The 27,564-nt window shown below is 46.8% G+C and overlaps 1 protein-coding gene across 2 annotated transcripts in view; it reads right to left on the bottom strand.

The window, feature by feature from the left end:
- GPR162 (G protein-coupled receptor 162) overlaps positions 1–25,415 on the bottom strand; it is an 86,358-nt gene extending 60,943 nt beyond the window's left edge. Inside the window, exon 1 of one of the 2 annotated variants that reach the window (XM_077467106.1) lies at positions 24,639–25,415. In XM_077467106.1, the coding sequence (XP_077323232.1) occupies positions 24,639–25,415 (777 nt within the window). Of the gene's footprint in view, positions 1–24,575 lie in introns of both variants that reach the window. The other variant, XM_077467105.1, reaches the window with a different exon arrangement.
- Positions 25,416–27,564: the final 2,149 nt, after the last annotated feature.

Consider the following 27,564-nt stretch of genomic DNA (forward strand, 5'->3'; position numbering starts at 1 on the left):
CTGTGCCTGAGTAGCTGCAGTGCAAGGATATTCCTGCTTCATCCAGCAGGTTATACTGCCACCTACAGGAGGGTCAAACTCTGGCGCTTACTGTTCTCCTTACTGGGGGGGAAGCTTTGCCTGAGTAGCTGCAGTGCAAGGATCTCCCTGCTTCTGCTTCATTCATTGTAAAGATATTGTAATTCCTCCACCCCTCCTAATGCTTCATGGTTGTAGCAAGGTGTTAGGACACCACTGTGCATCTCCAAAATACACTCCTGCTTAACCGACGACACCACAAAACTTCAAAATTCACTCCATGGTTGTCACTCACTTTATTGCAACTCCCTCCTCATCTCGAAATGTTAATTGTGCCCAGAATCCCGCAAAATCTATCTTTTGTCTTAGATAAAGTACAGGACTTCTAGAAGCCTTGAACCATGTAGCTGTATATCTGCAGGGTGAGGTCTAAGTCACTGCTACCTCCGAATGACAGTCCAAAGAGATCCAGAGTGAGATGTTACTCAATGTTCTGTTACTGGAGGGGAAGCTGTTCCTGAGTAGCTGCAGTGCAAGGATCTTCCTGCTTCATCCAGCAGGTTATACTGCCACCTACAGTAGGGTTGAACTGTGGCGCTCACTGTTCTCCGTACTGGAGGGGAAGCTGTGCCTGAGTAGCTGCAGTGCAAGGATTTCCCTGCTTCATCCAGCAGGTTATACTGCCACCTACAGCAGGGTTGAACTGTGGCGCTCACTGTTCTCCTTACTGGAGGGGAAGCTGTTCCTGATTAGCTGCAGTGCAAGGATCTTCCTGCTTCATCCAGCAGGTTTTACTGCCACCTACAGGAGGGTTGAACTGTGGCGCTCACTGTTCTCCTTACTGGAGGGGAAGCTGTGCCTGAGTAGCTGCAGTGCAAGGATCTTCCTGCTTCATCCAGCAGGTTATACTGCCACCTACAGCAGGGTTAAACTGTGGCGCCCACTGTTCTCCTTACTGGAGGGGAAGCTGTTCCTGAGTAGCTGCAGTGCAAGGATCTTCCTGCTTCATCCAGCAGGTTATACTGCCACCTACAGCAGGGTTGAACTGTGGTGCTCACTGTTCTCCTTACTGGAGGGGAAGCTGTGCCTGAGTAGCTGCAGTGCAAGGATCTTCCTGCTTCATCCAGCAGGTTATACTGCCACCTACAGCAGGGTTGAACTGTGGCGCTCACTGTTCTCCTTACTGGGGGGGAAGCTGTGCCTGAGTAGCTGCAGTGCAAGGATCTCCCTGCTTCTGCTTCATTCATTGTAAAGATATTGTAATTCCTCCACCCCTCCTAATGCTTCATGATTGTAGCAAGGTGTTAGGACAGCACTGTGCATCTCCAAAATACACTCCTGCTTAACCAATGACACCACAAAACTTCAAAATTCACTCCATGGTTGTCACTCACTTTATTGCAACTCCCTCCTCATTGGCTTTTCTTTACATACATTATCCTCCCTTCAATCCATCATGAACGCAGCTGCCAGACTCATCCACCTTACCAACCGCTCAGTGTCTGCTACCCCTCTCTGCCAACCCCTGCACTTGTTTCCGCTCACCCACCGCATAGAATTCAAAATTGTGACAACCTACAAAGCAATCCATAACCGTGCTTCCAACGACATCACCTAGCCTCAAAATACCAACCACACCGTTCTGTTCGCTCCTCCCAAGACCCCCTGCTCCCTAACTCCCTCTCATTACCTCCATCCATGCTCGCCTCCAGGACTTCTCCAGAGCCTCTCCCATCCTCAGGAACTCCTTACCCCAATCTGCTTATTTTCTAATCTATAGACCTTCAGGTTGTCCATGAAAACCCATCTCTTTAGAAATGCCTATCCTGCCTCCACGTAATGCCGCGTACACACGGTCGGAAATTTCGGCCAGCAAAAGACAGATGAGAGCTTTTCATCGGAAAATGCGACCGAGTGCACGCTCCATCGGAATTTTGCTGGCCGAACTCTCTTGGTCAGCTTATCCCCCTCAGGTGTGACTTCTTCTATCACTTGACACTCCCTTTTAGATTGTAAGCTCCTACAAGCAAGGCTCTCCGATTCTTCTTGCATCGAATCGTATTGTAATTGTACTGTCTGCCTTCATTTTGTAAAGCGCTGAGCAAACTGTTGGTGCTATACAGATTCTGTATTATAATAATTGTATGTCCTCGAGGGAGAATGCGCTGCTCACTTGTGCCACGAAATGTTGCCACGTCTCCACAATTTGTGTGGGAACTGTTCTAGGGAAGTCTAACGTGTCCTCTGCTGTGAGCTCCAAGGGCCGACTGGATTGTGGGGCCATTTTTGGTGTAGACAAGGGAGTCCCGGAGCAAAAGAAAAGAAGGAAAAATGAGCGTAGGGATAGCATGATAGGATGGACAGTAGGGCAGCTAGGCAAGGTTATAATGTTAGGGCTCTTTAAGTCAGGGGCTGGGAGGGGTCCCGCGAAGTTTAGGGGGAGGGGTGAACGGCGAGTAGGGAGCTGCATGCTGGAGGTCTAAGTGACCGGGTTGCGGCTGGAGGTCTAAGTGACCGGGTTGTGTGTTGTTGCCCTCAAAGACCACCAAGATTTATTTTCTCCATTTTTGGCGGATTGTTATGTTAAGTTTGTTATTTATGGAAGTTTTGTATTTTGTTAAATGAAAGTCTGCGATGCCATTTTACTCCAAAAACCTTCTCACGTCTTTTATGGTATAGTTGGGGGGGATAATCTAGCAGGTTTGGGCAACGCTGGAGGTTATCTATTCTACACATCAGCATCCCAGACCCCCTCCCCCGCAACCACAGATCTCCCAGCATCAACAGACCCCTCCCCCGCAAACCATAGATCTCCCAGCATCAACAGACCCCTCCCCCGCAAACCATAGATCTCCCAGCATCAAAAGACCCCTCCCTCAACAGCAGATCCTATCCAGCAACATAAGCCCCCAGTCCCCCCTCCAGTAAACCAGCAACAATAAAAAAACATGCAAAAATAGACCCCCGGCACTCAGCAGTTACAAGTCCAACCTATGTGTGTGATTATATGTAAGTATTACATTGTATATCCTATATTTTGTTCAGGTGATTATCTAATAGTTTCTTGAAACTATCGATGCTCCCCGCTGAGACCACCGCCTGTGGAAGGGAATTCCACATCCTTGCCGCTCTTACAGTAAAGAACCCTCTACATAGTTTAAGGTTAAACCTCCTTTCTTCTAATTTTAAAGAGTGGCCACGAGTCTTGTTACACTCCCTATTGTGGTGTCACCAGTCCTGTATTTGTATATTGTGGGGTCACCAGTCCGGTATTTATATATTGTGGGGTCACCAGTCTGGTATTTATATATTGTGGGGTCACCAGTCCGGTATTTATATATTGTGGGGTCACCAGTCCGGTATTTGTATATTGTGGGGTCACCAGTCTTGTATTTATATATTGTGGGGTCTCCAGTCCGATATTTATATATATTGTGGGGTCACCAGTCCGATATTTATACATTGTGGGATCACCAGTCCGGTATTTATATATTGTGGGATCACCAGTCCGATATTGTGGGGTCACCAGTCTGGTATTTATATATTGTGGGGTCACCAGTCCGGTATTTATATAATGAAATCATATCCCCTCTCAGGCATCTCTTCTCCAGAGAGAATAAGTTCAGAGCTCACAACCTTTCCTCATAACTAATATCCTCCAGACCCTTTATTAGCTTTTAGTCGCTCCATTTCCAGTACATCCTTCCTTTATCTAGATACACCACGTCTACGGGCCTTCCTTTATCTAGATACACCACGTCTACGGGCCTTCCTTTATCTAGATACACCACGTCTACGGGCCTTCCTTTATCTAGATACACCACGTCTACGGGCCTTCCTTTATCTAGATACACCACGTCTACGGGCCTTCCTTTATCTAGATACACCACATCTACGGGCCTTCCTTTATCTAGATACACCACGTCTACGGGCCTTCCTTTATCTAGATACACCACATCTACGGGCCTTCCTTTATCTAGATACACCACGTCTACGGGCCTTCCTTTATCCAGATACACCACGTCTACGGGCGTCTACGGGCCTTCCTTTATCTAGATACACCACATCTACGGACCTTCCTTTATCTAGATACACCACGTCTACGGGCCTTCCTTTATCTACATACACCACATCTACGGGCCTTCCTTTATCTAGATACACCACGTCTACGGGCCTTCCTTTATCTACATACACCACGTCTACGGGCCTTCCTTTATCCAGATACACCACGTCTACGGGTCTTCCTTTATCTAGATACACCACGTCTACGGGCCTTCCTTTATCTACATACACCATGTCTACGGGCCTTCCTTTATCTAGATACACCACGTCTACGGGCCTTCCTTTATCTACATACACCATGTCTACGGGCCTTCCTTTATCTACATACACCACATCTACAGGCCTTCCTTTATCCAGATACACCACGTCTACGGGCCTTCCTTTATCTAGATACACCACGTCTACGGGCCTTCCTTTATCTACATACACCACGTCTACGGGCCTTCCTTTATCTACATACACCACATCTACAGGCCTTCCTTTATCCAGATACACCACGTCTACGGGCCTTCCTTTATCCAGATACACTACGTCTACGGGCCTTCCTTTATCCAGATACACCACGTCTACTGGCCTTCCTTTATCTAGATACACCACGTCTACGGGCCTTCCTTTATCTAGATACACCACATCTACGGGCCTTCCTTTATCTAGATACACCACGTCTACGGGCCTTCCTTTATCTAGATACACCACGTCTACGGGCCTTCCTTTATCCAGATACACCACGTCTACGGGCCTTCCTTTATCTAGATACACCACGTCTACGGGCCTTCCTTTATCCAGATACACCACGTCTACGGGCCTTCCTTTATCTAGATACACCACGTCTACGGGCCTTCCTTTATCCAGATACACCACGTCTACGGGCGTCTACGGGCCTTCCTTTATCTAGATACACCACATCTACGGACCTTCCTTTATCTAGATACACCATGTCTACGGGCCTTCCTTTATCTACATACACCACGTCTACGGGCCTTCCTTTATCTAGATACACCACGTCTACGGGCCTTCCTTTATCTAGATACACCACGTCTACGGGCCTTCCTTTATCCAGATACACCACGTCTACGGGTCTTCCTTTATCTAGATACACCACGTCTACGGGCCTTCCTTTATCTACATACACCATGTCTACGGGCCTTCCTTTATCTAGATACACCACGTCTACGGGCCTTCCTTTATCTACATACACCATGTCTACGGGCCTTCCTTTATCTACATACACCACATCTACAGGCCTTCCTTTATCCAGATACACCACGTCTACGGGCCTTCCTTTATCTAGATACACCACGTCTACGGGCCTTCCTTTATCTACATACACCACGTCTACGGGCCTTCCTTTATCTACATACACCACATCTACAGGCCTTCCTTTATCCAGATACACCACGTCTACGGGCCTTCCTTTATCCAGATACACTACGTCTACGGGCCTTCCTTTATCCAGATACACCACGTCTACTGGCCTTCCTTTATCTAGATACACCACGTCTACGGGCCTTCCTTTATCTAGATACACCACGTCTACGGGTCTTCCTTTATCTAGATACACCACGTCTACGGGCCTTCCTTTATCTAGATACACCACATCTACGGGCCTTCCTTTATCTAGATACACCACGTCTACGGGCCTTCCTTTATTTACATACACCACGTCTACGGGCATTCCTTTATCTAGATACACCATTTCTACGGGCCTTCCTTTATCTAGATACACCACGTCTACGGGCCTTCCTTTATCTACATACACCACGTCTACGGGCCTTCCTTTATCTAGATACACCACGTCTACGAGCCTTCCTTTATCTAGATACACCACGTCTACGGGCCTTCCTTTATCTAGATACACCACATCTACAGGCCTTCCTTTATCCAGATACACCACGTCTACGGGCCTTCCTTTATCTAGATACACCACTTCTACGGGCCTTCCTTTATCTAGATACACCACTTCTACGGGCCTTCCTTTATCTAGATACACCACGTCTACGGGCCTTCCTTTATCTACATACACCACGTCTACGGGCCTTCCTTTATCTACATACACCATGTCTACGGGCCTTCCTTTATCTAAATACACCACTTCTACGGGCCTTCCTTTATCTAGATACACCACGTCTACGGGCCTTCCTTTATCTACATACACCACGTTTACGGGCCTTCCTTTATCTAGATACACCACATCTACGAGCCTTCCTTTATCTAGATACACCACGTCTACGGATCTTCCTTTATCTAGATACACCACATCTACAGGCCTTCCTTTATCCAGATACACCACGTCTACGGGCCTTCCTTTATCTAGATACACCACGTCTACGGGCCTTCCTTTATCTACATACACCACTTCTACGGGCCTTCCTTTATCTAGATACACCACTTCTACGGGCCTTCCTTTATCTAGATACACCACGTCTACGGGCCTTCCTTTATCTACATACACCACGTCTACGGGCCTTCCTTTATCCAGATACACTACGTCTACGGGCCTTCCTTTATCCAGATACACCACGTCTACTGGCCTTCCTTTATCTAGATACACCACGTCTACGGGCCTTCCTTTATCTAGATACACCACATCTACGGGCCTTCCTTTATCTAGATACACCACGTCTACGGGCCTTCCTTTATCTAGATACACCACGTCTACGGGCCTTCCTTTATCCAGATACACCACGTCTACGGGCCTTCCTTTATCTAGATACACCACGTCTACGGGCCTTCCTTTATCCAGATACACCACGTCTACGGGCCTTCCTTTATCTAGATACACCACGTCTACGGGCCTTCCTTTATCCAGATACACCACGTCTACGGGCGTCTACGGGCCTTCCTTTATCTAGATACACCACATCTACGGACCTTCCTTTATCTAGATACACCATGTCTACGGGCCTTCCTTTATCTACATACACCACGTCTACGGGCCTTCCTTTATCTAGATACACCACGTCTACGGGCCTTCCTTTATCTAGATACACCACGTCTACGGGCCTTCCTTTATCCAGATACACCACGTCTACGGGTCTTCCTTTATCTAGATACACCACGTCTACGGGCCTTCCTTTATCTACATACACCATGTCTACGGGCCTTCCTTTATCTAGATACACCACGTCTACGGGCCTTCCTTTATCTACATACACCATGTCTACGGGCCTTCCTTTATCTACATACACCACATCTACAGGCCTTCCTTTATCCAGATACACCACGTCTACGGGCCTTCCTTTATCTAGATACACCACGTCTACGGGCCTTCCTTTATCTACATACACCACGTCTACGGGCCTTCCTTTATCTACATACACCACATCTACAGGCCTTCCTTTATCCAGATACACCACGTCTACGGGCCTTCCTTTATCCAGATACACTACGTCTACGGGCCTTCCTTTATCCAGATACACCACGTCTACTGGCCTTCCTTTATCTAGATACACCACGTCTACGGGCCTTCCTTTATCTAGATACACCACGTCTACGGGTCTTCCTTTATCTAGATACACCACGTCTACGGGCCTTCCTTTATCTAGATACACCACATCTACGGGCCTTCCTTTATCTAGATACACCACGTCTACGGGCCTTCCTTTATTTACATACACCACGTCTACGGGCATTCCTTTATCTAGATACACCATGTCTACGGGCCTTCCTTTATCTAGATACACCACGTCTACGGGCCTTCCTTTATCTACATACACCACGTCTACGGGCCTTCCTTTATCTAGATACACCACGTCTACGAGCCTTCCTTTATCTAGATACACCACGTCTACGGGCCTTCCTTTATCTAGATACACCACATCTACAGGCCTTCCTTTATCCAGATACACCACGTCTACGGGCCTTCCTTTATCTAGATACACCACTTCTACGGGCCTTCCTTTATCTAGATACACCACTTCTACGGGCCTTCCTTTATCTAGATACACCACGTCTACGGGCCTTCCTTTATCTACATACACCACGTCTACGGGCCTTCCTTTATCTACATACACCATGTCTACGGGCCTTCCTTTATCTAGATACACCACTTCTACGGGCCTTCCTTTATCTAGATACACCACGTCTACGGGCCTTCCTTTATCTACATACACCACGTTTACGGGCCTTCCTTTATCTAGATACACCACATCTACGAGCCTTCCTTTATCTAGATACACCACGTCTACGGATCTTCCTTTATCTAGATACACCACATCTACAGGCCTTCCTTTATCCAGATACACCACGTCTACGGGCCTTCCTTTATCTAGATACACCACGTCTACGGGCCTTCCTTTATCTACATACACCACTTCTACGGGCCTTCCTTTATCTAGATACACCACTTCTACGGGCCTTCCTTTATCTAGATACACCACGTCTACGGGCCTTCCTTTATCTACATACACCACGTCTACGGGCCTTCCTTTATCTACATACACCACGTCTACGGGCCTTCCTTTATCTAGATACACCACTTCTACGGGCCTTCCTTTATCTAGATACACCACGTCTACGGGCCTTCCTTTATTTACATACACCACGTCTACGGGCATTCCTTTATCTAGATACACCACGTCTACGGGCCTTCCTTTATCCAGATACACCACGTCTACGGGCCTTCCTTTATCCAGATACACCACGTCTACGGGCCTTCCTTTATCTAGATACACCACGTCTACGGGCCTTCCTTTATCTACATACACCACGTCTACGGGCCTTCCTTTATCTACATACACCACATCTACAGGCCTTCCTTTATCCAGATACACCACGTCTACGGGCCTTCCTTTATCCAGATACACTACGTCTACGGGCCTTCCTTTATCCAGATACACCACGTCTACTGGCCTTCCTTTATCTAGATACACCACGTCTACGGGCCTTCCTTTATCTAGATACACCACATCTACGGGCCTTCCTTTATCTAGATACACCACGTCTACGGGCCTTCCTTTATCTAGATACACCACGTCTACGGGCCTTCCTTTATCCAGATACACCACGTCTACGGGCCTTCCTTTATCTAGATACACCACGTCTACGGGCCTTCCTTTATCCAGATACACCACGTCTACGGGCCTTCCTTTATCTAGATACACCACGTCTACGGGCCTTCCTTTATCCAGATACACCACGTCTACGGGCGTCTACGGGCCTTCCTTTATCTAGATACACCACATCTACGGACCTTCCTTTATCTAGATACACCATGTCTACGGGCCTTCCTTTATCTACATACACCACGTCTACGGGCCTTCCTTTATCTAGATACACCACGTCTACGGGCCTTCCTTTATCTAGATACACCACGTCTACGGGCCTTCCTTTATCCAGATACACCACGTCTACGGGTCTTCCTTTATCTAGATACACCACGTCTACGGGCCTTCCTTTATCTACATACACCATGTCTACGGGCCTTCCTTTATCTAGATACACCACGTCTACGGGCCTTCCTTTATCTACATACACCATGTCTACGGGCCTTCCTTTATCTACATACACCACATCTACAGGCCTTCCTTTATCCAGATACACCACGTCTACGGGCCTTCCTTTATCTAGATACACCACGTCTACGGGCCTTCCTTTATCTACATACACCACGTCTACGGGCCTTCCTTTATCTACATACACCACATCTACAGGCCTTCCTTTATCCAGATACACCACGTCTACGGGCCTTCCTTTATCCAGATACACTACGTCTACGGGCCTTCCTTTATCCAGATACACCACGTCTACTGGCCTTCCTTTATCTAGATACACCACGTCTACGGGCCTTCCTTTATCTAGATACACCACGTCTACGGGTCTTCCTTTATCTAGATACACCACGTCTACGGGCCTTCCTTTATCTAGATACACCACATCTACGGGCCTTCCTTTATCTAGATACACCACGTCTACGGGCCTTCCTTTATTTACATACACCACGTCTACGGGCATTCCTTTATCTAGATACACCATTTCTACGGGCCTTCCTTTATCTAGATACACCACGTCTACGGGCCTTCCTTTATCTACATACACCACGTCTACGGGCCTTCCTTTATCTAGATACACCACGTCTACGAGCCTTCCTTTATCTAGATACACCACGTCTACGGGCCTTCCTTTATCTAGATACACCACATCTACAGGCCTTCCTTTATCCAGATACACCACGTCTACGGGCCTTCCTTTATCTAGATACACCACTTCTACGGGCCTTCCTTTATCTAGATACACCACTTCTACGGGCCTTCCTTTATCTAGATACACCACGTCTACGGGCCTTCCTTTATCTACATACACCACGTCTACGGGCCTTCCTTTATCTACATACACCATGTCTACGGGCCTTCCTTTATCTAAATACACCACTTCTACGGGCCTTCCTTTATCTAGATACACCACGTCTACGGGCCTTCCTTTATCTACATACACCACGTTTACGGGCCTTCCTTTATCTAGATACACCACATCTACGAGCCTTCCTTTATCTAGATACACCACGTCTACGGATCTTCCTTTATCTAGATACACCACATCTACAGGCCTTCCTTTATCCAGATACACCACGTCTACGGGCCTTCCTTTATCTAGATACACCACGTCTACGGGCCTTCCTTTATCTACATACACCACTTCTACGGGCCTTCCTTTATCTAGATACACCACTTCTACGGGCCTTCCTTTATCTAGATACACCACGTCTACGGGCCTTCCTTTATCTACATACACCACGTCTACGGGCCTTCCTTTATCCAGATACACTACGTCTACGGGCCTTCCTTTATCCAGATACACCACGTCTACTGGCCTTCCTTTATCTAGATACACCACGTCTACGGGCCTTCCTTTATCTAGATACACCACATCTACGGGCCTTCCTTTATCTAGATACACCACGTCTACGGGCCTTCCTTTATCTAGATACACCACGTCTACGGGCCTTCCTTTATCCAGATACACCACGTCTACGGGCCTTCCTTTATCTAGATACACCACGTCTACGGGCCTTCCTTTATCCAGATACACCACGTCTACGGGCCTTCCTTTATCTAGATACACCACGTCTACGGGCCTTCCTTTATCCAGATACACCACGTCTACGGGCGTCTACGGGCCTTCCTTTATCTAGATACACCACATCTACGGACCTTCCTTTATCTAGATACACCATGTCTACGGGCCTTCCTTTATCTACATACACCACGTCTACGGGCCTTCCTTTATCTAGATACACCACGTCTACGGGCCTTCCTTTATCTAGATACACCACGTCTACGGGCCTTCCTTTATCCAGATACACCACGTCTACGGGTCTTCCTTTATCTAGATACACCACGTCTACGGGCCTTCCTTTATCTACATACACCATGTCTACGGGCCTTCCTTTATCTAGATACACCACGTCTACGGGCCTTCCTTTATCTACATACACCATGTCTACGGGCCTTCCTTTATCTACATACACCACATCTACAGGCCTTCCTTTATCCAGATACACCACGTCTACGGGCCTTCCTTTATCTAGATACACCACGTCTACGGGCCTTCCTTTATCTACATACACCACGTCTACGGGCCTTCCTTTATCTACATACACCACATCTACAGGCCTTCCTTTATCCAGATACACCACGTCTACGGGCCTTCCTTTATCCAGATACACTACGTCTACGGGCCTTCCTTTATCCAGATACACCACGTCTACTGGCCTTCCTTTATCTAGATACACCACGTCTACGGGCCTTCCTTTATCTAGATACACCACGTCTACGGGTCTTCCTTTATCTAGATACACCACGTCTACGGGCCTTCCTTTATCTAGATACACCACATCTACGGGCCTTCCTTTATCTAGATACACCACGTCTACGGGCCTTCCTTTATTTACATACACCACGTCTACGGGCATTCCTTTATCTAGATACACCATGTCTACGGGCCTTCCTTTATCTAGATACACCACGTCTACGGGCCTTCCTTTATCTACATACACCACGTCTACGGGCCTTCCTTTATCTAGATACACCACGTCTACGAGCCTTCCTTTATCTAGATACACCACGTCTACGGGCCTTCCTTTATCTAGATACACCACATCTACAGGCCTTCCTTTATCCAGATACACCACGTCTACGGGCCTTCCTTTATCTAGATACACCACTTCTACGGGCCTTCCTTTATCTAGATACACCACTTCTACGGGCCTTCCTTTATCTAGATACACCACGTCTACGGGCCTTCCTTTATCTACATACACCACGTCTACGGGCCTTCCTTTATCTACATACACCATGTCTACGGGCCTTCCTTTATCTAGATACACCACTTCTACGGGCCTTCCTTTATCTAGATACACCACGTCTACGGGCCTTCCTTTATCTACATACACCACGTTTACGGGCCTTCCTTTATCTAGATACACCACATCTACGAGCCTTCCTTTATCTAGATACACCACGTCTACGGATCTTCCTTTATCTAGATACACCACATCTACAGGCCTTCCTTTATCCAGATACACCACGTCTACGGGCCTTCCTTTATCTAGATACACCACGTCTACGGGCCTTCCTTTATCTACATACACCACTTCTACGGGCCTTCCTTTATCTAGATACACCACTTCTACGGGCCTTCCTTTATCTAGATACACCACGTCTACGGGCCTTCCTTTATCTACATACACCACGTCTACGGGCCTTCCTTTATCTACATACACCACGTCTACGGGCCTTCCATTATCTAGATACACCACATCTACGGGCCTTCCTTTATCTACATACACCACATCTACAGGCCTTCCTTTATCCAGATACACCACGTCTACGGGCCTTCCTTTATCTAGATACACCATGTCTACGGGCCTTCCTTTATCTACATACACCACGTCTACGGGCCTTCCTTTATCTAGATACACCACGTCTACGGGCCTTCCTTTATCTACATACACCACGTCTATGGGCCTTCCTTTATCTACATACACCACATCTACGGGCCTTCCTTTATCTAGATACACCACGTCTACGGGCCTTCCTTTATCTACATACACCACATCTACGGGCCTTCCTTTATCTAGATACACCACGTCTACGGGCCTTCCTTTATCTACATACACCACGTCTACGGGCCTTCCTTTATCTAGATACACCACGTCTACGGACCTTCCTTTATCTAGATACACCACATCTACAGGCCTTCCTTTATCTACATACACCACATCTACGGGCCTTCCTTTATCTAGATACACCACGTCTACGGGCCTTCCTTTATCTACATACACCACGTCTACGGGCCTTCCTTTATCTAGATACACCACGTCTACGAACCTTCCTTTATCTAGATACACCACGTCTACGGGCCTTCCTTTATCTACATACACCACATCTACGGGCCTTCCTTTATCTAGATACACCACGTCTACGGGCCTTCCTTTATCTACATACACCACATCTACGGGCCTTCCTTTATCTAGATACACCACGTCTACGGGCCTTCCTTTATCTAGATACACCACGTCTACGGGCCTTCCTTTATCTAGATACACCACGTCTACGGGCCTTCCTTTATCTAGATACACCACGTCTACGGGCCTTCCTTTATCTAGATACACCACGTCTACGGGCCTTCCTTTATCTAGATACACCACGTCTACGGGCCTTCCTTTATCTAGATACACCACGTCTACGGGCCTTCCTTTATCTAGATACACCACGTCTACGGGCCTTCCTTTATCTAGATACACCACGTCTACGGGCCTTCCTTTATCTAGATACACCACGTCTACGAACCTTCCTTTATCTAGATACACCACATCTACGAACCTTCCTTTATCTAGATACACCACGTCTACGAACCTTCCTTTATCTAGATACACCACATCTACGGGCCTTCCTTTATCTAGATACACCACGTCTACGGGCCTTCCTTTATCCAGATACACCACGTCTACGGGCCTTCCTTTATCTAGATACACCACGTCTACGGGCCTTCCTTTATCTAGATACACCACGTCTACGGGCCTTCCTTTATCTAGATACACCACGTCTACGGGCCTTCCTTTATCTAGATACACCACGTTTACGAGCCTTCCTTTATCTAGATACACCACATCTACAGGCCTTCCTTTATCTAGATACACCACGTCTACGGGCCTTCCTTTATCTAGATACACCACGTCTACGGACCTTCCTTTATCTAGATACACCACATCTACAGGCCTTCCTTTATCTAGATACACCACGTCTATGGACCTTCCTTTATCTAGATACACCACGTCTACGGGCCTTCCTTTATCTAGATACACCACGTCTACGGGCCTTCCTTTATCTAGATACACCACGTCTACGGACCTTCCTTTATCCAGATAGACCACGTCTACGGGCCTTCCTTTATCTAGATACACCACGTCTACGGGCCTTCCTTTATCTAGATACACCACGTCTACGGGCCTTCCTTTATCTAGATACACCACGTCTACGGGCCTTCCTTTATCTAGATACACCACGTCTACGGGCCTTCCTTTATCTAGATTCACCACGTCTACGAGCCTTCCTTTATCTAGATACACCACGTCTACGGGTCTTCCTTTATCTAGATACACCACATCTACGGGCCTTCCTTTATCTAGATACACCACGTCTACGGGCCTTCCTTTATCTAGATACACCACATCTACGGACCTTCCTTTATCTAGATACACCACATCTACAGGCCTTCCTTTATCTAGATACACCACGTCTATGGACCTTCCTTTATCTAGATACACCACGTCTACGGGCCTTCCTTTATCTAGATACACCACGTCTACGGGCCTTCCTTTATCTAGATACACCACGTCTACGGGCCTTCCTTTATCTAGATACACCACGTCTACGGGCCTTCCTTTATCTAGATACACCACGTCTACGGGCCTTCCTTTATCTAGATACACCACATCTACGGGCCTTCCTTTATCTAGATACACCACGTCTACGGGCCTTCCTTTATCTAGATACACCACGTCTACGGGCCTTCCTTTATCTAGATACACCACGTCTACGGGCCTTCCTTTATCCAGATACACCACGTCTACGGGCCTTCCTTTATCTAGATACACCACATCTACGAACCTTCCTTTATCTAGATACACCACATCTACGAACCTTCCTTTATCTAGATACACCACGTCTACGAACCTTCCTTTATCTAGATACACCACGTCTACGGGCCTTCCTTTATCTAGATACACCACGTCTACGGGTCTTCCTTTATCTAGATACACCACGTCTACGGGCCTTCCTTTATCTAGATACACCACATCTACGGGCCTTCCTTTATCTAGATACAGCACGTCTACGGGCCTTCCTTTATTTACATACACCACGTCTACGGGCATTCCTTTATCTAGATACACCATGTCTACGGGCCTTCCTTTATCTAGATACACCACGTCTACGGGCCTTCCTTTATCTACATACACCACGTCTACGGGCCTTCCTTTATCTAGATACACCACGTCTACGAGCCTTCCTTTATCTAGATACACCACGTCTACGGGCCTTCCTTTATCTAGATACACCACATCTACAGGCCTTCCTTTATCCAGATACACCACTTCTACGGGCCTTCCTTTATCTAGATACACCACGTCTACGGGCCTTCCTTTATCTACATACACCACGTCTACGGGCCTTCCTTTATCTACATACACCATGTCTACGGGCCTTCCTTTATCTAGATACACCACTTCTACGGGCCTTCCTTTATCTAGATACACCACGTCTACGAGCCTTCCTTTATCTAGATACACCACGTCTACGGATCTTCCTTTATCTAGATACACCACATCTACAGGCCTTCCTTTATCCAGATACACCACGTCTACGGGCCTTCCTTTATCTAGATACACCACGTCTACGGGCCTTCCTTTATCTACATACACCACTTCTACGGGCCTTCCTTTATCTAGATACACCACTTCTACGGGCCTTCCTTTATCTAGATACACCACGTCTACGGGCCTTCCTTTATCTACATACACCACGTCTACGGGCCTTCCATTATCTAGATACACCACATCTACGGGCCTTCCTTTATCTACATACACCACATCTACAGGCCTTCCTTTATCCAGATACACCACGTCTACGGGCCTTCCTTTATCTAGATACACCATGTCTACGGGCCTTCCTTTATCTACATACACCACGTCTACGGGCCTTCCTTTATCTAGATACACCACGTCTACGGGCCTTCCTTTATCTACATACACCACGTCTACGGGCCTTCCTTTATCTAGATACACCACGTCTACGAGCCTTCCTTTATCTAGATACACCACGTCTACGGGTCTTCCTTTATCTAGATACACCACATCTACGGGCCTTCCTTTATCTAGATACACCACGTCTACGGGCCTTCCTTTATCTAGATACACCACATCTACGGACCTTCCTTTATCTAGATACACCACATCTACAGGCCTTCCTTTATCTAGATACACCACGTCTATGGACCTTCCTTTATCTAGATACACCACGTCTACGGGCCTTCCTTTATCTAGATACACCACGTCTACGGGCCTTCCTTTATCTAGATACACCACGTCTACGGGCCTTCCTTTATCTAGATACACCACGTCTACGGGCCTTCCTTTATCTAGATACACCACATCTACGGGCCTTCCTTTATCTAGATACACCACGTCTACGGGCCTTCCTTTATTTACATACACCACATCTACGGGCCTTCCTTTATCTAGATACACCACGTCTACGGGCCTTCCTTTATCTACATACACCACGTCTACGGGCCTTCCTTTATCTAGATACACCACGTCTACGGACCTTCCTTTATCTAGATACACCACATCTACAGGCCTTCCTTTATCTACATACACCACATCTACGGGCCTTCCTTTATCTAGATACACCACGTCTACGGGCCTTCCTTTATCTACATACACCACGTCTACGGGCCTTCCTTTATCTAGATACACCACGTCTACGAACCTTCCTTTATCTAGATACACCACGTCTACGGGCCTTCCTTTATCTACATACACCACATCTACGGGCCTTCCTTTATCTAGATACACCACGTCTACGGGCCTTCCTTTATCTACATACACCACATCTACGGGCCTTCCTTTATCTAGATACACCACGTCTACGGGCCTTCCTTTATCTAGATACACCACGTCTACGGGCCTTCCTTTATCTAGATACACCACGTCTACGGGCCTTCCTTTATCTAGATACACCACGTCTACGGGCCTTCCTTTATCTAGATACACCACGTCTACGGGCCTTCCTTTATCTAGATACACCACGTCTACGGGCCTTCCTTTATCTAGATACACCACGTCTACGGGCCTTCCTTTATCTAGATACACCACGTCTACGGGCCTTCCTTTATCTAGATACACCACGTCTACGGGCCTTCCTTTATCTAGATACACCACGTCTACGAACCTTCCTTTATCTAGATACACCACATCTACGAACCTTCCTTTATCTAGATACACCACGTCTACGAACCTTCCTTTATCTAGATACACCACATCTACGGGCCTTCCTTTATCTAGATACACCACGTCTACGGGCCTTCCTTTATCCAGATACACCACGTCTACGGGCCTTCCTTTATCTAGATACACCACGTCTACGGGCCTTCCTTTATCTAGATACACCACGTCTACGGGTCTTCCTTTATCTAGATACACCACGTCTACGGGCCTTCCTTTATCTAGATACACCACGTCTACGGGCCTTCCTTTATCTAGATACACCACGTCTACGGGCCTTCCTTTATCTAGATACACCACGTCTACGGGCCTTCCTTTATCTAGATACACCACGTCTACGGGCCTTCCTTTATCTAGATACACCACGTCTACGGGTCTTCCTTTATCTAGATACACCACATCTTAGGGCCTTCCTTTATCTAGATACACCACGTCTACGGGCCTTCCTTTATCTAGATACACCACGTCTACGGGCCTTCCTTTATCTAGATACACCACGTTTACGAGCCTTCCTTTATCTAGATACACCACATCTACAGGCCTTCCTTTATCTAGATACACCACGTCTACGGGCCTTCCTTTATCTAGATACACCACGTCTACGGACCTTCCTTTATCTAGATACACCACATCTACAGGCCTTCCTTTATCTAGATACACCACGTCTATGGACCTTCCTTTATCTAGATACACCACGTCTACGGGCCTTCCTTTATCTAGATACACCACGTCTACGGGCCTTCCTTTATCTAGATACACCACGTCTACGGACCTTCCTTTATCCAGATAGACCACGTCTACGGGCCTTCCTTTATCTAGATACACCACGTCTACGGGCCTTCCTTTATCTAGATACACCACGTCTACGGGCCTTCCTTTATCTAGATACACCACGTCTACGGGCCTTCCTTTATCTAGATACACCACGTCTACGGGCCTTCCTTTATCTAGATACACCACGTCTACGAGCCTTCCTTTATCTAGATACACCACGTCTACGGGTCTTCCTTTATCTAGATACACCACGTCTACGGGCCTTCCTTTATCTAGATACACCACGTCTACCGGCCTTCCTTTATCTAGATACACCACATCTACGGACCTTCCTTTATCTAGATACACCACATCTACAGGCCTTCCTTTATCTAGATACACCACGTCTATGGACCTTCCTTTATCTAGATACACCACGTCTACGGGCCTTCCTTTATCTAGATACACCACGTCTACGGGCCTTCCTTTATCTAGATACACCACGTCTACGGGCCTTCCTTTATCTAGATACACCACGTCTACGGGCCTTCCTTTATCTAGATACACCACGTCTACGGGCCTTCCTTTATCTAGATACACCACATCTACGGGCCTTCCTTTATCTAGATACACCACGTCTACGGGCCTTCCTTTATCTAGATACACCACGTCTACGGGCCTTCCTTTATCTAGATACACCACGTCTACGGGCCTTCCTTTATCCAGATACACCACGTCTACGGGCCTTCCTTTATCTAGATACACCACGTCTACGAACCTTCCTTTATCTAGATACACCACATCTACGAACCTTCCTTTATCTAGATACACCACGTCTACGAACCTTCCTTTATCTAGATACACCACATCTACGGGCCTTCCTTTATCTAGATACACCACGTCTACGGGCCTTCCTTTATCCAGATACACCACGTCTACGGGCCTTCCTTTATCTAGATACACCACGTCTACGGGCCTTCCTTTATCTAGATACACCACGTCTACGGGCCTTCCTTTATCTAGATACACCACGTCTACGGGCCTTCCTTTATCTAGATACACCACGTCTACGGGTCTTCCTTTATCTAGATACACCACGTCTACGGGCCTTCCTTTATCTAGATACACCACGTCTACGGGCCTTCCTTTATCTAGATACACCACGTCTACGGGCCTTCCTTTATCTAGATACACCACGTCTACGGGCCTTCCTTTATCTAGATACACCACGTCTACGGGCCTTCCTTTATCTAGATACACCACGTCTACGGGTCTTCCTTTATCTAGATACACCACATCTACGGGCCTTCCTTTATCTAGATACACCACGTCTACGGGCCTTCCTTTATCTAGATACACCACGTCTACGGGCCTTCCTTTATCTAGATACACCACGTTTACGAGCCTTCCTTTATCTAGATACACCACATCTACAGGCCTTCCTTTATCTAGATACACCACGTCTACGGGCCTTCCTTTATCTAGATACACCACGTCTACGGACCTTCCTTTATCTAGATACACCACATCTACAGGCCTTCCTTTATGTAGATACACCACGTCTATGGACCTTCCTTTATCTAGATACACCACGTCTACGGGCCTTCCTTTATCTAGATACACCACGTCTACGGGCCTTCCTTTATCTAGATACACCACATCTACGGGCCTTCCTTTATCTAGATACACCACGTCTACGGGCCTTCCTTTATCTAGATACACCACGTCTACGGGCCTTCCTTTATCTACATACACCACATCTACGGGCCTTCCTTTATCTAGATACACCACGTCTACGGGCCTTCCTTTATCTACATACACCACATCTACGGGCCTTCCTTTATCTACATACACCACATCTACGGGCCTTCCTTTATCTAGATACACCACGTCTACGGGCCTTCCTTTATCTAGATACACCACGTCTACGGACCTTCCTTTATCTAGATACACCACGTCTACGGACCTTCCTTTATCTAGATACACCACATCTACAGGCCTTCCTTTATCTAGATACACCACGTCTATGGACCTTCCTTTATCTAGATACACCACGTCTACGGGCCTTCCTTTATCTAGATACACCACATCTACGGGCCTTCCTTTATCTAGATACACCACGTCTACGGGCCTTCCTTTATCTAGATACACCACGTCTACGGGCCTTCCTTTATCTAGATACACCACATCTACGGGTCTTCCTTTATCTAGATACACCACATCTACGGGCCTTCCTTTATCCAGATACACCACGTCTACGGGCCTTCCTTTATCTAGATGGCAACTCACCTCCTCATAGAAGGTCAGTAGATTGGTTTGGCAAGAACGATTCTTCATGAATCCAGGCTGATTACTTCTAATGATACCGTTCTCATTACTAAAATCTTGTATATAGTCCCTTATCATCCCCTCCAAGAGTTTAGATATTATTGATGTTGGGCTGACTGGTCTGTAATTCCCAGGGATGTATTTTGGGCCCTTTTTTAAATATTGGTGCTACATTGTTTTTTCTCCAATCAGCTGGTACCATTCCAGTCAGTAGACTGTCAGTAAAAATTAGGAACAATGGTCTGGCAATTACTTGACTTAGTTCCCTAAGTACCCTCGGGTGCAAGCCATCTGGTCCCGGTGATTTATTAATGTTAAGTTTCCCAAGTCTAATTTTAATTCTGTCCTCTGTTAGCCATGGAGGGGCTTCCTGTGATGTGTCATGAGGATAAACACTGCAGTTTTGGTGATTGAAGCCCCCCGATTCCCTCGTGAAGACTGAGGAGAAGAATAAATTCAATACCTTCACCATCCCCCCATCTTTTGTAACCAGATGTCCTTCATCATTCTTTATGGGGCCAATATGGTCTGTCCTCCCTTTTTTACTGTTTACATACTTCAAGAATTTCTTGGGATTTTTTTTTCTCTCCTCCGCTATGTGTCTTTCATGTTCTATCTTAGCCATCCTTATTGCATTGTTTTGGGGGACCATTCCTTCCAAAGACACCAATGATGGGGCACTATTCCTCCCACTGACACCAATGATGGGGCACTATTCCTCCCACTGACACCAATGATGGGGCACTATTCCTCCCACTGACACCAATGATGGGGCACTATTCCTCCCACTGACACCAATGATGGGGCACTATTCCTCCCACTGACACCAATGATGGGACACTATTCCTCCCACTGACACCAATGATGGGACACTATTCCTCCCACTGATACCAATGATGGGACACTATTCCTCCCACTGACACCAATGATGGGCCACTATTCCTCCCACTGACACCAATGATGGGACACTATTCCTCCCACTGACACCAATGATGGGGCACTATTCCTCCCACTGACACCAATGATGGGGCACTATTCCTCCCACTGACACCAATGATGGGGCACTATTCCTCCCACTGACACCAATGATGGGGCACTATTCCTCCCACTGACACCAATGATGGGGCACTATTCCTCCCACTGACACCAATGATGGGCCACTATTCCTTCCACTGACACCAATGATGGGCCACTATTCCTCCCACTGACACCAATGATGGGGCACTATTCCCCCCACTGACACCAATGATGGGGCACTATTCCTCCCACTGACACCAATGATAGGGCACTATTCCTCCCACTGACACCAATGATGGGGCACTATTCCTCCCACTGACACCAATGATGGGGCACTATTCCTCCCACTGACACCAATGATGGGCCACTATTCCTCCCACTGACACCAATGATGGGGTACTATTCCTCCACTGACACCAATGATGGGGCACTATTCCTCCCACTGACACCAATGATGGGGCACTATTCCTCCCACTGACACCAATGATGAGGCACTATTCCTCCCACTGACACCAATGATGGGGCACTATTCCTCCCACTGACACCAATGATGGGGCACTATTCCTCCCACTGACACCAATGATGGGGCACTATTCCTCCCACTGATACCAATGATGGGGCACTATTCCTCCCACTGACACCAATGATGGGGCACTATTCCTCCCACTGACACCAATGATGGGGCACTATTCCTCCCACTGATACCAATGATGGGGCACTATTCCTCCCACTGACACCAATGATGGGGCACTATTCCTCCCATGGCTTCAGCAATACTGGGATGTTTCTGAGCTTTGCTGACACACACTATAATATGACCATCACAGATATGTGAGATTGCCAGACTTGCTGTGAGTTGCCCACCTTAGCGAGTATAACAGCCCCTATTCTGGTAAGACAGATATTATTATAATATTGTAGAGCATGTCTGTGGCGCCCGTACAGCCAAAATAACATTTTTGAGGTCAGGGACTCATATTGGGTAAGAAGAATTTGCATCTTAATGCATCCCCAAGGAGTTCATCAGGTTCCGGGTCTGATCTCCACCTCTCCCTCTCTTCTATTTACCTAGAAAATTGACAACCAAGATTTTTTTTTTCTAGCAGTTTTGTGTGTCATGATGACAACTGCCCCTGGGCTACTCTGCCTGCCCCTACAATACTATAGACTGCCCCTATACTACTCTAGTCTGTCTATATACTACCCTATCCTGCCCCTACACTACCCTGTAATTAGAAATTGAAATACTACAAGAAGTGGACTTTATAGGCACCCAAGTAAAAGAACTAAAAAAGTAGTAATATTTTTCTTATTTTACTTGGGTGCCTATAAAGTCCACTTCTTGTAGTATTTCAATTTATAATTAAACTGTTTTCGGGATGATGGCACTATTAGTACTTCCATAGTGTCACCCTATGTTAAAGTACTTTTTTGAGAATCAAACTATATTTAGTCATATACTACCCTACCCTGTTCATATACTACTCTAGCCTGTCCATATACTACCCTAGCCTGTCCATATACTACCCTAGCCTGTCCATATACTACCCTAGCCTGTACATATACTACCCTAGCCTGTCCATATACTACCCTAGCCTGTCCATATACTACCCTAGCCTGTCCATATACTACCATATCCTGCCCCTATACTACTCTAGCCTGTCCATATACTACCATATCCTGCCCCTACACTACTCTAGCCTGTTCATATATTACCCTAGGCTGTTCATATATTATCCTAGCCTGTCCATATACCTCCCTAGCCTGTCCATATACTACTCTAGCCTGTTTATATACCTCCCTAGCCTGTCCATATACTACCCTAGCCTGTCTATATACTACCCTAACCTCTCCATATACTACTCTAGCCTGTCCATATACTACCCTAGCCTGTTCATATACTACCCTAACCTCTCCATATACTACTCTAGCCTGTTCATATACCTCCCTAGCCTGTCCATATACTACCCTAGCCTGTCTATATACTACCCTAACCTCTCCATATACTACTCTAGCCTGTCCATATACTACCCTAGCCTGTTCATATACTACCCTAGGCTGTTCATATACTACCCTAGCCTGTCCATATACTACCCTAGCCTGTCCATATACTTCCCTAGCCTGTCCATATACTACCCTAGCCTGTCCATACACTGCCCTAGCCCACCCCTTAGAATTGAACATAATGGAATGCCATATCATTTTGCATATAGACAAGGAGCTGTTGCATGTAAATCTGACTTCCTGATTAATTTTCGTTTTAATTATCATAGATTATAATGGATGTGGGGGCTTTTTGGTGGGCTTGATTTTTTTTGGGTGGGGGGGTCAGCATTTTATTCTTGGACCCAGGCAGCACAATGTCTTGAGCCATCCCTGGACTACACGGTTTTATATTTTGTAGCCATGAGAATATGGGGTTATCAGTACCCTGCTTGTCTACAGAAGCCCCCCAAAAATCGAATCAAGAGTGGATCTTCATTGTAAAGTAACCCTGTCATAAGAGAAACCTGAAATCTAAGATTGCTGACTTCATCTTCTACAAATGTCGTCTGGCCAGGGCTGGGACAAGGGATGGGCCGGAGGGGCGGCTGCCCCGGACACAATGTTTTACTATATGCAGATAGGAACTTCTGACTTTGGCTATGATCTGTATAAATGTTCCTGTTTGGTAACTCAAGTAGTTTGAAGCGATAGGAATAACAGGGGGGGCAACTTTCATTTTCAGAAGAGGTCAGCGATGGTAACCCACCCATGTACTTCTCTTATGAGGGGTTGGATTTCAATAATCCCGATAGACTGACTATAAGCAGAATAGAAAGAGTAGAATCTGAAATATAAAAAGCACACACAGATATAACATCATGGAGCATCCCCATCCCCTCCTTCTCACCAGTATGGGTAGACCTGTCAAGGCATCATACAGCAGCACAATCCCCCCGATCAGACCAGTCACCTGCGCTGCTGTCCTTGGCGATTCCGACCCATCCAAAGATGAGCGTCTTTTTCCCTGAGCATCTTGCACCACGATGGCTGGGACCTCCAGCATTCCCTCTGCCCCACCTTCGCTTGTCCCTCCTCTCTGCCCCGAGGCAGGGCAGCAGCAAGCATGGTATAAAGTCACCCCTAAACAGCCCAGGCCGGTGCCCACCCCTCCCAGCAACAGGAGCTGGAAGCACAGCCCAAAGCCCAGGCCAATCCGACTGGCCAAGAAGTGGCAACCACGGGTGTAGAATCTGCGAGCATTGTCATGCCACCCAATGGATGGCAAGGTGGACAGTACAAAGGAAGCCGCCCAAATCCCTAGTGCCCCTTGAAGGGCTTGTCTTCGTGCACCCCCCAGCCTGTAGCTGACAGGCCACCGCACCATCCACATCCGGTGGTAAGATAGGCAAGCCACAGTTAGGCACGTGGACAGCGCCAGCGTGTAATACGTGGACACAAACACTTTGCACAGGCCCTCATTCCACTCATAGCCCGGTGAATGTCTTCGTCTCAGCTGCACCACCGAAAACAGAGAGAGGGGTACGGCTGCCATGAGTAAATGTGTTCCTGCTAGCAAGCAGAGGAGCAATTCCAGAGGGCGGGGGCGCTGTCCACTCCCTCCTCGACTGGCCAGGCTCAGGATACTCCAGGCGTTGGCAAGTAGCGAGAGGGCGCCACATGCCAGCCAGGATACGGAGTTGTTCTGATATAGCTCATCGGCCTCATCATGATCAGGGGCCCGTGGCATCTTCTGGATGTCACTTGTGACTCCGTAATGTTGATTATCTTTCGTTGTTTTACTACAATTTTGTTGTTCTTATTCCTAGTGTGTGATCTTCTGGTCTACTTTGAGACCTTCGGGTGCCAGAGTTTTTGTGTCTGGCTTCCTTTCTCTAATATCAAAGCTCTCTCCTCCTCTTTTGTTTAAAATGATGTAGACCTCCTGCAGTCTTTGCAGAAAGGACTGACTGCTTTTAGATGCTTTTAGATGCCAACACCAAACAGTTGCATAGGGTCCACCACCCAATCTGTCCCTGACTTTAGCTTTTCTACAATCTCCTCACTCTGCATATTAGTACCCACATCCTACGTTCCACTGGATACTCATACTGCACACTAGGCTGCTATCGGAAGGTACTTCTCTCTATGGCTAAAGTACCATCGTTTGCATTGTCTAGAGTGCTCCTGGTGCTTTGAGAGTATTGCTTCCTACGCCTTGGCCAAATGCTACTTCCTACACTCTTCCTATACCCTTATTGATGATACTGTTCTATACACCTTGTCTACGGATACTATATCCTACTCTTTGATAGTGGATACTGTTATTTTTGATTAGGAATACTACAGTCTTCACTATCCTTAGATAGTTAAGGATATAATGCTCTCCACCTTACTCACAGTTGCTACTCAGTCCAGCTTGACTACGGATACTGCTTCCTACAATCTTCCTCCCTTGACCAAGGATTTTACTTTCTTGTCTTATCCTTACACCTTGTCTAGAGATACTACTCCCTACACCTTGACTGATGATACCACAACCTACAATCTCTATACCTTGACTGAGGATACAAGACCTACAATGTTCTCACCCCTTGACTGAGGATACCACAACCTACAATCTCTCTAGACCTTAACTGAGGATACAAGACCTACAATCTTCTCACCCCTTGACTGAGGATACCAATACCTACAATCTTCCTACACCTTGACTGAGGATACCAATACCTACAACCTCTCTACAACTTGACAGAAGATACCAAGAACTACAATCTCTCTACACCTTGACGGAGGATGCCAATATCTACAATCTTCCTACACCTTGACTGAGGATACCAATACCTACAATCTTCCTACACCTTGACTGAGGATACCACAACCTACAACCTCTCTACACCTTGACAGAAGATACCAAGACCTACAATCTCTCTACACCTTGACAGAAGATACCAAGACATACAATCTCTCTACACCTTGACGGAGGATACCAAGACCTACAATCTCTCTACACCTTGACGGAGGATACCAAGACCTACAATCTCTCTACACCTTGACGGAAGATGCCTTTGCCTACAATTTCCCTACAGCTTGACTGTAGATACTACCTCCTAAGCTCTCTTCACAGCTTGTCTGAGAATACAGGCCATACACCCCTCTTTCCTCTTATACTGTCTAAAAAAACGAATCCCTTATCCTTGTTTTAAGACAATACTTGCTACACCTATCTTACACCTTTGTTTGAGAGGTCTATTGTCTAAACTTTGCGCAAAACTATTATACCGTACTTCTTGATTAGGAATTTTCCCCACATGCCTTATAAGTTGATTGAGGGTAATACTCCTTTTCGGCTTGTTATAAGAAGCTTCTCCCTACACTTTTCATATACCTCATGCAAGGTTCCTCAGACCATTCCTCCTTATTGTAGGGCGCAGCCACTAACACTACTATCTGCACTCTTATTATCTATCCATACACTGATTCCTATCACATGCCTTCCTGTGGTTCTACTCTTGTCCACCATCCAGTCTGGTATTTCCCCGTCTTTCACCTTTCACTGTCTCTGACGATTGAATGTTAGTCCAAAGTTAAGTTCAAAATCCATCATTAGGTCCCAAGTGCAAGTGCTTTAGTGCAAAACTTTCCGCTCTACAATTTTTTAAGGTTTTGTTTTTTTGAATTGTTGGATGTCTTTTCTTCCGGCTCTACACTTGCCATGTCTCAGGGTGTCAGTCCTCCATGCTGTCTGTCTCATCACCGTCCGTCGTTGGGAAGGGTATCTCAGCAGCTTGTTTTCTTCTGCTGGAGGTCTCCTTGTGCATGTGGTCTCCTATGAGGTCTCCTATGAGGTCTCCTTGTGCATGCGGTCTCCTATGCGGTCTCCTATGAGGTCTCCTATGAGG

The sequence above is a fragment of the Lithobates pipiens genome, unplaced genomic scaffold, assembly GCF_037356315.1.
Source record: "Lithobates pipiens isolate NorthernLeopardFrog02 unplaced genomic scaffold, aLitPip1_a1.2 Scaffold_47, whole genome shotgun sequence".
NCBI lineage: Eukaryota > Metazoa > Chordata > Amphibia > Anura > Ranidae > Lithobates > Lithobates pipiens.